The sequence below is a fragment of the Labrus mixtus genome, chromosome 9, assembly GCF_963584025.1.
Source record: "Labrus mixtus chromosome 9, fLabMix1.1, whole genome shotgun sequence".
Taxonomy (NCBI): Eukaryota; Metazoa; Chordata; class Actinopteri; order Labriformes; family Labridae; genus Labrus; species Labrus mixtus.
The window spans coordinates 23,705,903-23,718,410 of record NC_083620.1 but is presented as its reverse complement, the minus strand read 5'-3'; the positions used below and the strand labels follow the sequence as shown (position 1 = coordinate 23,718,410).

The window sequence follows — 12,508 nt, the reverse complement described above, 5'->3', positions numbered from 1 at the left end:
TATTTTAGACACTTTTCTGAAGAAAGTAGGACTACATAAGGGCCTCAGAAAGAAAACAACCCAGACAATAATCTCTCAGAGGAGCGTGTCAAACTGGCATTATATCAAAGAATGCACTTTATTGGAAGATGTCTGAAAAGTAGAAAGAAAAAAAAAAAACCCCGCAGTTGCATACAATGTTTCAGATGATATGAGCAAGACAAAATTTACATGAAACATTTAAGAAATTACAGCCAGAAAAAAAAAAAAAAGATTTCAACCAAGTATAGTCTAAAAAAATACGATTTTCTTTTTCAATCTTTATCATGCAGAGATTTACAAATCATCAGAACCAGCTCGTAAAATCTTACCGCTTCAACCTTCACCTCGAGCACAAAACGTTCATTAAAACACTGTTTCATATGCTAAATTTAAATCCTTTTTAAGAAATGACACAATTATAAAACATAAACATTCAAAGCACCACTAAATCTTTGAAAGAATTGTATTTTTGTCAGTTATACCTATTACAGTATATTTGAAGTCACTGACTATTTAAGTGTTTTTCCTGTATCAAAACATCACTTATAACCCCTGGGTTTGGTGTCTGTCTTCCATTACGTTGATATTTTCACTGTTTTGTCCTCTGCGCTTCTTTCCCCCTGTTGCCAGCTGGTAAAGAAAAGAAAAGCGAATGAACGATAAATACATGTCAATCAGTCAACTGCGCTGCATTAAAGTTTGGCATTGGCTCTGCTTTCATTGCTAGCCGTGAGGAAACACCAAGCTCAGCATAGCGGGAAGTGATGATAACATATAGACACAGAGCACAGGTGGTACCTGCAGTGGAGGGAGGGCTCATGAACCGCTATTCAGTACAAAAAGCAAGCTTCAGCATAGCTTTTATGTGGGCATTGTGTTGACAAGCACGGTAGCAGAAGACACAATAGTACAATAGCCTTAAAGGAATAGTTCAACATTTTGGGAAATGTGCTTTTTTGCTTTATTGGTAAGTCTGTATGGTAAAGAAGATACACTTAGCAGCCAGTTAGCTTAATGTAACTCAGAGGCAGGAGACAGTGATAAGCAGCTATCTTTGCTCTGACCTAATAAAATCAAACATCTAGCACCTCCAAAGCTTATTAATTAACACATCATATTATCTGTGTTCAACATGATGTTTTATAGGGACTTAAGGGCAGGACTTTTTCTTGGCCTGGTACAGAAACTTCCTTGAGTCTCTGTGAGGATACCAGAGACTCCAGGAAGTAACCGTACCTTGCCTGGAAATACTATTAGATTAGAAATACAAGCTTGAAAGGTAATTTGTGAGCTCAAGTTGTGTTGGAAGAAAAATATTTTGATACCTTTAGATGCAGCCAGGCTAGCTGTTTCTCCCTGTTTTCAGTGCTAAGGTAAGCTAACATGCGATTTGCTGCTGACCGTCACTACATATTTACCATACAGACATAAAAGTGGTTTTGATCTTCTACTGCAAGTCTTAGCAAAACAAAACAAAAAAAGTCAAATATATGGAATTATTCCTTTAAGTATCTTGCCATGATTGGAGAGGTGCAATGGACATATGATGCAGGAAGAGGAGTATGCCATGTGGACATGGCAGTGGACATGAGTGGACAGCCAGCTCGCACACTGCGCTGCATTTATTAAAAATGCAGGATTTCTTATCGTCTAGATGTTTTCATGTTACCTACAACTCTTCTGGGATGGTTTCTTCTTGTACTGCCTTCTATAGAGGCAAACAAACATGTGAGGCACAAACTGTTATTATTGATTCTTTTCTCCCCGTCACTGAAACGGATTAAACTCACCTTGGATCATTTTGGTAAGTCTGTCGGTGTCAAAATCAGCATTCCCTTCAATGGTGGTAAAACGTGAAAGGTCAGTGCCTGAATGAAATAAAGATAAATAATGATTGTTATATAATTACAATGATTACACATTCATAAAAATAACATATACTGTACATTGTTCCTAAACATTTTTGAACATTTACAAACTCAAGTTATTTACATATTGTGAAGGAGTTGATATGCAGGGAGCTCATTCATCATGGATAATTAATGTCACAAATCTAAGACAATAATGTTTATGTTCATTACTAAATGCTTAAATAACTATAGTCATCCTGAAACTTGTGTGATCACTGCTGAAAGTAGCTCCACTGACCTTCCACACCAACATTGACGGTGCCAGTTCTGACGGAGGACTGAGGACCTGTGGACACAATCCTAGTGACTTTGGTGATGACGGGTTCCCCTTCCATCACCCTGGTAACCTTGGTGATGGTGGGTTGTTGGATAACCCTGGTCACTTTGGTTACTTTAGGGACTATAAAAGAAGAAGGCTTATTTCACTAAATTGACACAAAGGCATCATACTGTAGCATGGCCCTTCGATACAGAGAATTTTCCATTTGTATGCTGAAATCATAACAAGTGGACCTTTCACTGGATCTGAAAGGTTGCTTTCAGGACAAAATGTGATTCATAATCAAAGACTTATCGCGGCTTTGCACAATGATTTTTGCACTGCTGTCTAAATGAAATGTTGTTATTTTTATATGTTTGGTAATTTATACTCAAAATATAAAAAAACTGTATTTCACTCCATGTTGCTGAGTTGCCAGTAGCAAAAGGAAATAACTTTTTCTTTCCATGTAATAAAACTTTGTACGTCGCTTTTAGATTTGTGGAATTATCTGGATTAAGAGGAAGTGTCTGTGATTTATCAGCTTGTGTGTACACTTAACAGTCAGTAACCTCCCTATTTCTGTGAAGGGAAACTTTTTCATTAAACAAATGTAACTTCTGAGACTTGTTTACTACTGATTAAGAATCACATGATGATGATAATACTCTGTAATCATCATTACTGTACCTTCCTGGACGACAGTGACGATCCTCTCTAATGACAACAGGAGATATAACGGCATTAATAACAGTGAAGAAGACTTTTATTTGATCTGAAATATTATCTTTCAAAAAGACAAAATAACAAATAAACATGATAATCCGATACTTACTCAAAAATGTGAGGGGGATTTCCTGATATCTGAATCCTGAAATGTACTGTAAAAATAGTAAGCAGATTACTAAGAGTTGTAAAGCATCATCCTAGTCAATAATAAATGTTGCATAAAAGAAGCCTAACATTATTAACTAAGTATTAGTAGAAACAAACCAACTCACAAGTTCAATCAGAGTCGTTACATTTGAACACCCTTACTCAAAATCAAAGGCTTAATGCTTTACACTGATTAGGTTTCAAGCAGGTGCATGTCTTGTACTTTATTACTTTATGGTGAGTTATAGAAGTTTCCTTTTGGCAGCAAAGGTGGAATAAAAATAACCTAAAAACAAAAACTGCACCCTGCCCTTTAGCCTTGCAGCTTTAATAAAGAAGAAAAACATTTTGGATATGACACCTTGATCTGCATGTAAGAGATGAGCCTCTTCAATAGCATGAGGAAATCCTGGCTTCCAACAGGGATATCTGGAAGAAAGCGGAGGGCATTAACTGCAGCTGAGCCTTGACAGTTATAAAAACAACGTAGAGAGTTCAATTTATGAGATTAATAAAAACAACAGGAATCTAAATAGCACACATTAACCACACGTTAAAAGCTGACACGGTGAATACTGTACCTCCAGGATACAAGACTTGGTGGACAAAGTGAACGACTCCATTTGAGGCCATGATATCAGATTCAGGGACTTGGACGGTATTCACTTGCATTGTGTTGTTAGCCTGAGGGCGACAGTTAAAACTATTAAACTGAAGAAAACCACAAATGAAGGGGCTTGAATCAACCTGTACCTTAAATATGAGGCTAGAGCGCTTCTACATTAAACTGCTTTCATTATCCTATTGAAGTCACTGAGTTCAAAACGAAGATTTTATCAGACCATAATATATGACACCACCATAAATATGATGAAGGATTCAATTATATTTTCATTCCTTTTAACTTAAAGCTAACAAAAGATAGAAAGCTTGAACCGCTCCAGGTAAAGTTCTATTGAATTAGGATAACAGATGTTCAGTCTTACTGCATTATATACTTACAAGCATCACTTTGAGGTTGCTGCCCTGGAGAGACTTAAGAAGGTTTGTAACCCCAGCCTCCAAACCCCCACCAATGAAGACACCATTATTGAAGTGATAAAGGAGGATGGTTCTGAGTGCATTTATGTCACCTGAAATACAGAGAGGCATAAAGGTAAACTATGAATCTATTTTATGCCATCCTTCAGACACATGAAACGATAAAGGGACACCTACTCCTCAGCAAATCCATATCACTTGAGCTCAAACTAGCAAAAGCCCTGTCGCTCGGGGCGAACAGAGTGTAGCCTCCCTCCTGTCTCAGCAAGTCGGTCAAGCCAGCTGCTTCCATCAGAGACAAAAAGATCCTGCAGCACAGAGACGAGAACAGTAAGTTGCCTGTTAGAGAAACCACTGAGGACCGACATTGCAACAACATAATTTTCTCAATCCCATATGTTCCACATGGATTTAATGGAAAGATTCAAAAATATGTGCTTCAGTATTACGATGCATTTTAAAACCACAGTTTCTCTAACATTGCTTCGTACTCACTTGAACCCTCCGTTTTCAGTCAGAATCTCCATGATAGTTTTTTCCGCTGGTTTCAACAGAGTCCTCATGACATGGAGGGCCCCATTGCTTCCTTCTTTACTGCCTCTGATCAGACAGGAATTCTCAATGCACACAGCCTGCAAAAAACATCCAAAAGGAAATGGCAAGGGATTAATGTTATGTCTCAAAGACACAAGAATTGATGGTCAAATGATCCAGGGGGAATGCATATAATGTGTGTTTGATGGCACTCAGCCAACATTTAAGGGGGTGAAACTTCAGAGAAGAGGACGCACTGTGCGATAGATGAAAACCCTCAAGGTTTTTCCTCCGATAGTCTCCAGCCGCTGGCCATTGTACAGCTGTCCCAGGATAAGCTTATTCTTCAAGACGTGGTTCTCAAGGATAATCCTGAGAAAACTCTGATCCATCGACATCACTTCATCTGAAGCAGAAAAAAATGTTTTATATTACAATTAGAAATCAAATATATCTGCACCATTGCACATTTATATATATCGTATTCTCTTTAGCAATTTTATATATTTTCTTTTTCATTATTTTGGCCACATATTTCCTGAAGCCAGCCGCAACAGCTCTAACTGTGAACAAACTCACATGTGCGCTCAGTGACTTGATTTACTGCACAGTTCTGTAGGTCATTAGACATGATTTGTAGGTTGCTGAACATGGAAGAATGTATGCTTTGAATGTAAAGTACCTGTAACATCCAGCTGTTGCTGCTTTTTGCATTCCTTACACCCATTAAAACCATGTGCCGATAAAGATAAAAGTATTCTCCCTCAATTAATTACACATTCTTGTTACAGAAACAAAACATTCCACTCCCTTCAGGTAAAGTTCGGGAATATTTTGTGGAGGAGAGGGCATTTGGTGTTGTATGGCATGAAGCTTCTGCAGTGTCCTAATAAATAAACACTTAATCTCACTTTGGATATTTACACATATTTTTATTCCTGAGTCAGCATGCAAAGGGAAAACATATATTCCCTTAATTCCACACTGTAAGTAAGCGTGGTTCAACCAAGTATCATATTCAGCCAGCTGCAGAGAGGAAAAGAGAGAACATGTATGATGTTATGATCAGTTCATGACTCACCAGTGAAGGCAGCATTGAGAGGAGCCAGCAAAGTGTACTCAGCCTCTGGTCTCATGGCAGCAGACAGACCCAGCTCGGACACCATGTCACCAAAAGTTGACTGAGAACTTCCGACCAGTTCCATCACCTGCTTGGCTTGAAGGGCACAGGACATCCCAACACTGTTAGCACAGTGTTACATAAAGGCAGATATGTACAAACTAGAAGAAAATAGATGTGAGTTGTACCTGAGTCTGGCATGAGTACTTTGTCGATAAGATGGATGACACCGTTGGTGGTGACAATGTCCTTCTTGAGCACCATCTTGATGCCATTGACTGTAATGCTTTCGCCATCACAGCCAATCTCAATGTTGTTGCCTTCCAAGGTCTCATGAGAGGTGCCAGCCATGATGGCCTCGGAGCACTGGACCGAGTTCAGGAGGTGGAATTTAAGAAGAGCTGAAAATGCAAGGAATGTCTAAAATTATTGTGTTGGTACGTTATAGGTTGACATTTATTTGAATGTAAAGAAGATCAGTTGTTTCCAAGAACTTTATATGTTTTTTCCCATGTTACACTGCAGCTGTATGAATACGGATTTAACACCCTGGGAACCTGGAGATCCCTTGGATCCCTATGGTCCTTAATAGAGAAGACTCTGGATTTCTTCACAGTTCTTTTTAACTGTCTATGAAATGGTATGATTTCACATCATAGGGCAAGCTGTAGGCTAATAAAAAACTTTGGGTAGTTGCCAATTTGACCGGGTTGCTCGGTGAAGCTGTAAACTAGTACACTGAGATGCTGTTGAAAGTGCTCTTAAAGTAACGTCATGAGCCTGTCCAAGTTGTATAAGTGCGCATGTGCAGAAAAAAATGTTTAACGTCCGCACTCTGTTCTGGCAACAGTGACGATGAGCATGTGTATTATTCCCCCGTGAATATATATATGATTTACTGGTCCAGTCCTTTAAGATGTTAGCGCCAACAGAAGCAGCTGTTTCCTGCCTCCAAAACAAGCTAGTGTCAAAAATGTCTCTGGACATCTGTTTTGTTCTCCGTTCTTTCTTTTTGAGTACTCAAAATTACAGAATATTCTTGAGAATATTGAACCAAAGTGTCAAATGATGTGATGCATTGTTTATCTTTCCAACCACAATTTCACGTACGACTTCAGAAACTCGAGTCTCATTTTTATTACTCTCTAACACAACGTTGTTACAAACAGCTTGCCAAATGGATGCACGTTCCAGTTCTGTTGTGGCTTCATCTGTTTTGTATTGGAAGAAGTTGAACGCGTAAAAAAATCCCTTAAAGGGTGATTACGTCTAGCAGACATCTTTCCAGGGAACCACTGCATGTCTGTTTCTGATCCTTCATCATTAAAGATAAATACGGTCCTAGCTTTCCATAGTTAATATAAAGCCCCAGTTTCCGCAGCAATGTTTCAAACAGCCTTGAGTGGACAAGAACAGGCCTCTCACAATAAAAGTCTGGTTTACCTTGAAGGGCCTCCTTGTCGCTCTGAATTCTCTCCAGCACATCGCTGCCCAGACTGTCAAAGGCTTCGTTGGTGGGAGCAAAGAGAGTGTATTGTCCTGCCTCACCAAGCTTGTCCAGCAGTCCGGCGTTTTGAGCTAAGTCCTAGGAGGGAATTTCAAGTAAAAGATGAGCATATTTAAGGTACAATTTACTTAACAATACAGAGTCCAATTGAAACAACAGCTGTAGCATTCTTCAGGCCTTCTTTAAGTGATAGATTGCTCTGAATGCTTAAAACCTTTCTTAATAAAATTAACTATTTATCAGATCTGGCAAATTTAAGGTCAACTTATGTGCACTATACCTGGAAAATGGAGAATAGAGGGAATAAAGGATTTGTGTTTTTATGCACATGAAACTAAAAATAATAAACCTCTGCAGCATTGTTGTCCTCGGGTCCTTGTGTGTACTCACACTCAAAGTTGTCAGGTCATCGTTAACCTCGATGACATCCTGGATTGTGCTTCCAACAGCGCTGATAACACGGTCAATGACATGCACAACTCCATTGGTTGCAACCTGGTTGCCGTGAATAATCCTGGCGCAGTTGACGGTCACCACCTGCACACAACATGCACTTCGGTGTTATACCATTGAAAACTGATTAAGGGAGAACTGCAAGGGGTTTGCTTTTATAATACCGAATGGTTATACTCACCCCATTGGAGTAATGGTTAATATAGAGACCAAGGTCATTGTACATGGAGCTGACGGTCATTCCATTCTTTAAATCTTTGGTCAAGAGGCGTTTGTTGGCCATGTGGTAGTGCAGAGCGTTGTACAGTTCTATGTTCACATTGCTGACCAGTGCAGCCCTGACTGTCTGTTGGGTGAAGAAAAAGAGAGATTAAAACCTCGTAAAAAGAGAAGTGCAACTGATTATTGTTGTTTCTTTACTCACCTCTTCCAGCTCCTCCCAGGCTTCATTGCTGGGTGCAAATAAGGTAAAAGATCCAGGTCCCTCAATTTCAGGCCTAAGCTCAGAAATGTCAGAGTATTGTTGGGTTGATGTGGCCTTCACCAGACCCAAGGTGCCATACACATGGTCGATCGGGGCCACTAAGAGAAGTTAAAAATAAGCATGAGCCTGTTGTGCTGAAGAAAGAACACATTAGATAATGAAAGGCTTGAAAACAAAGACTGAACATGTGTGGATGATGACAAAAGACATCTTCTTGTAGTTTGTTTGGTCTGTTTTCAGAAATAGTTCACAGCTGCTCCACATTTGGTGGAGACAGCCTCATTTAACCTTTTGTTAGTTTACTTAATATAACACCTAACATACTGTACCTGCAGGGCAACCTTTGGTCACGCCTTCCATCTTCATGTACCCTGGGCAGCACTCATAAAGCACAGTCCTGCAGATCCAAAATGGGTATGACATAAGTTAAGACACATATCTGGTTCTAATAATAGTAAGAATCTTTCTAATAGATCTTCAAATTTCCAGCTGAATCATTAAACATTGTTTCCACATGTGACTCATTATTTCCATCATTACACCAACAGATGCAACAGACTGTCTTCCTTTTTCACTGTGAAGAATTATTATTTTGACCTTACAAAGCTGCAATCTGAGTTGATCTGAAAAACAATACTATTCACTAGTTTCTGTATTGCTTTTTTTCCATAGAGACTTTGATAATAAACAGACAGACAAGTGTTACTTCTTTTTTAGATCAATTAGATATAAATGTGAAGGGTTATTTTTGCTCCTGGACAGACATATGAGAAGCAGTGTCTCCTCTCTGCTAACCATAAACCACGCTGGACACCATAGCCTGAGGAGGGAAGTAAAATTCAAGTGCAGCTGCAACATATAAACATGACTATACCCCTTGTGTCAGCACGTCTGAACATGTTGAAACTATAGCATTGTTTCCAGCTCTTGGAAACAAGAGATTATGATATGTACAGTCACCTCAAATAGCTAATGGCTATGCAACAATAAAAGACCCACAAGACAAAAAGAAACACTGCAGATGTGCCCATATGGGGGGTAAACCATACCACATGTCCAGAGTTGGCTGAGAAGTATATTACTGTTTGCTGCCAAGTTTTTACTGTTAGGAAACTCGAACAGGGGAACTGCTTTCTCCCTCACAACAGTACCCTGTACAACACTTAAACATTATTAAGATAATCACAACTAATAGCCAAAGCATTATCAAGTCCACTTTTTTTACCATAACTTTAATATATGTTACAGGTTAAAATGTTACAGGTGAGTGCAAGCGATCACCATGAAACAATTGTGTCACAAAAGAAGAATATGAAGTGGACAACTTTTAATCACTAGCACATAGTGAGCAAACATAGAGTCTTTTTGTTTTAAAGAAAATATTTAATTATTATATTATATATATAATATATTTACTTGTTTCTATTACTGCAGTGTTTTTTTTTCATGCCTGTGATCCACAGTCAATGCTTCAGACAGTGTACAGACAGAGGCTTCAGGGTCATGGCTAACTGCACATCTTAAACAGCTGCATTTGACTCAAAGTTGACTGGAGTTTGAGGGAAGGGGATGAGATCACTCCAGGCCTATTGGGGCACAGTCAGCAAAACCTTCGCTACATTTCTCTCCCACACTGAGGGATTGTGTCTGGCCGTGGATTCGGAAACTTTTGACTTGTCAGCATCTCTATAAAAGAACTGTTCCACTGAGATTCATGGTAACTTTGTAAAACGTTACATAAAACGTGTGGTTTTATTTCAATTCAACCCATCACTAATGGGCAGTTTGGTTGTACAACATTTTGTTGGAGACAAAGCTCCTCTGGAAGCAGAAATGATCTTATTAGTTGAATCAAAGCCCCGTCGGGGTTAAAACCAAGACAACTTTGGCTGGCTTAATAAAGTTAGATTGAACATTAGTTGCCAGAAACTACTGTTATGATAAGGAGAAAGGCTTTTACTTCCTGACTGATCTTTTTGTGTGAATATAGACACTGATGTTAAAGCTGGGTGTACTCATGTACTACAGGAGAAATGTACAACTGATTATCCAAATCGTATGTCCTGAAATCAGCTCCAACGAACTGTGTGCAGAATTGAGGAAACAAACATACTGAAGTGAAATGTGGAAAATGACCTTGTTATCATGCCATTGAACTGATTCTCATAGTCCCAGGCTGGACCGATTGAATTATTTTTCAGCAGTCAATTCTTTAGACTTTTTTTCAATTTGATCAATTTCCAAGTTGAGTGTAGACATCCTGAGGAGCTAAGCCTGGTCAGAGAGTTTAGCTTGACTTTGGCATAGTGTGAGCTCAGAGGGCAGGCTGAACATTTGTGTGTGAGGGGGAGGGGGGAGAGACTGTAAAATAGGCATGGCATCTATCCATGTTTAAGCTCAAAAGTGCTGAGAGGGCTGGAACAATAAGAGAAAAAGAGCTTTTCTAAATGATTGAGTGTAACACTTTTCCATTCATGAATACGGTCAACATTTTGCAGCCACATCACATACTGGAATCAGTGGTTCACCACTGTGGCATCAGACGACGACCAGGCCTCCTAAGTTATAAAAAAAAAACCTAAATTCCAGTTTATAGGATCGAACGGGACATTCTTCATTACAAAGGCTTTAGGGCTGCGTCCATAAATGTGTTTTTCATTTTAAGCGGTAGTTTGATGCAAAGTAAGATAACAGATGTCAGTCTCTATGGAAACATTCAAGTTTCCATGAAAACCCTTAAAGAAGAAGCAGTGGAAGAAAATGAAGTATAATGCTCTCAAACGTAGAGAAATGATACTCAAGTTCAACTTATCAGTAATTTGATTTGCTTGTAATGTTCATATTTGAACTAGAACAACAACTTCTTTTTGGAACACAAAACAGCACTCACGCTTTCTTTCCACAGATGGCCTGTTGGTACCAGTTACGACAAGTACTGAAGTACTTCTTCTTGGTCCCCATGACTTGCTGGAGCGCACAGACATTGGGTCTAGTGAGAATGAAGGGTGAAAAGGGAAGGCGAGGAAGTATTAGTTAACAGGTAAAACACATGAAATTTTTTTTGGGAATTTATTTTAAATCAATAAGATTTCTAGACTTTTGCCAGAACTGAACAATAGATATTTATGAAACAATTGTGAATAAATTAAAATTCAGCAGATTCCAAACAGAATTAAAAATAGAAATGTGAAGAAATAATTTTTCTAATGGTCAAGGTTAAAGATATTTGCATGCAAAATGAAACAAATAAATAAAATACATCACAAGGGTGTAAAAAAAACAACCTTTAAAATAACTCTAATGCAAAATGGATAAACTTACCCCTGTGTTCTTGCCCTGATGCGACTGTGGGCAACTATTTTGTCATAAGCTGAAGAGTCAGCTTTGTCAAATGTAGAGAGCACAAAGAGTGCGAAGGCAGCTGCAAAAAGGAGCTTCATCCTTGATTCCTTTGCCTGCTCTTCCAGACCCAGAGTAACGGGAGAAGACTCAGAGCAGGGGTTTATATAGCACAAGGCTTACCCTCCACTCAGGGAGGATGGTAACATTCATGGACCACCCAGTACCTCTCAATAACTTCATTCTATGTGCAAATGTACAGGACTTTGTAATTGTTTTGTGATAATTTATATTAATTATATATAGTGTCAGATAGGGTGTTTCAAGGTGCATACATTTCTCATAAAGGAATACAATATTAAATCATTCTTGTTAATTTCACTTGTTTAAAGAATAAATTAAAGAAACAATGACATTACAGTCATAGTATGAAGTCAGCACTTGAGATTAATAAACGATTGTTTTAATAAAAACGCTGACATTTCATTGAGTTAAATAAGCTGGACTCATTAGCTTAGTTTAAAACAACATTTGAAACTAAAGGCTTTAGTAAACTCAAACTTCAGTGCACTGCTACAAAGGAAAACTCAGCATATTGTTGAAATCCCTGGAGCTGCCACATTAAGAGACAAATAAAATAAGCAGATGGGATAGAGAATCCAGATTCATCATCCCTGTTAAAGTGTCACTTTTTTGGACCACAAACAAAAAAAAAAAACATTGCATAATCTCTGCTGTGAACAAATGCCAGAGCACTGATAGTACAAATATTTCAAGATGGAGTTGCTCCACCTAGTGGTGGGAGTGAGTGCCGGCAGCGAGTGACTTCTAATTCAGCATCCCCGATTGATGTAGACAACGTTTTCACATAATCAGTTTTGACAGTTGAGAGGATATTGATCTTGAGGTAAAACACGATTTAAATTCTAATCAAGAACCAGGAAAAAAAGGTGATCTTCAGTCT

General features: G+C 38.6%; 1 protein-coding gene across 1 annotated transcript; it reads right to left on the bottom strand.

Annotated features, from left to right (window-relative positions):
- Window positions 1-21: 21 nt before the first annotated feature.
- Window positions 22-11,694, bottom strand: postnb (periostin, osteoblast specific factor b). The gene is made up of 20 exons (XM_061046999.1): window positions 11,527-11,694; window positions 11,096-11,194; window positions 8,535-8,602; window positions 8,146-8,303; window positions 7,903-8,067; window positions 7,659-7,805; window positions 7,205-7,346; window positions 5,950-6,162; window positions 5,723-5,857; window positions 4,899-5,047; window positions 4,603-4,739; window positions 4,285-4,415; window positions 4,069-4,199; window positions 3,648-3,750; window positions 3,428-3,495; window positions 3,026-3,071; window positions 2,881-2,907; window positions 2,170-2,331; window positions 1,812-1,889; window positions 22-651 (listed from the first exon to the last, which is right to left on the bottom strand). The coding sequence occupies exons 1-20, from the start codon at window positions 11,643-11,645 to the stop codon at window positions 611-613; spliced, it is 2,319 nt and encodes a 772-aa protein (XP_060902982.1). The 5' UTR covers window positions 11,646-11,694; the 3' UTR covers window positions 22-610.
- Window positions 11,695-12,508: the final 814 nt, after the last annotated feature.

Coding starts and splice junctions, on each gene's coding strand:
- postnb (XM_061046999.1), bottom strand. CDS start 11,645: ATGAAGCTCCTTTTTGCAGCTGCCTTCGCACTCTTTGTGCTCTCTACA. Junction 8,068..8,145: donor CCTGGGAGGAGCTGGAAGAG/GTGAGTAAAGAA, acceptor TTCACCCAACAG/ACAGTCAGGGCTGCACTGGT. Junction 5,858..5,949: donor AGTACTCATGCCAGACTCAG/GTACAACTCACA, acceptor GTGCCCTTCAAG/CCAAGCAGGTGATGGAACTG.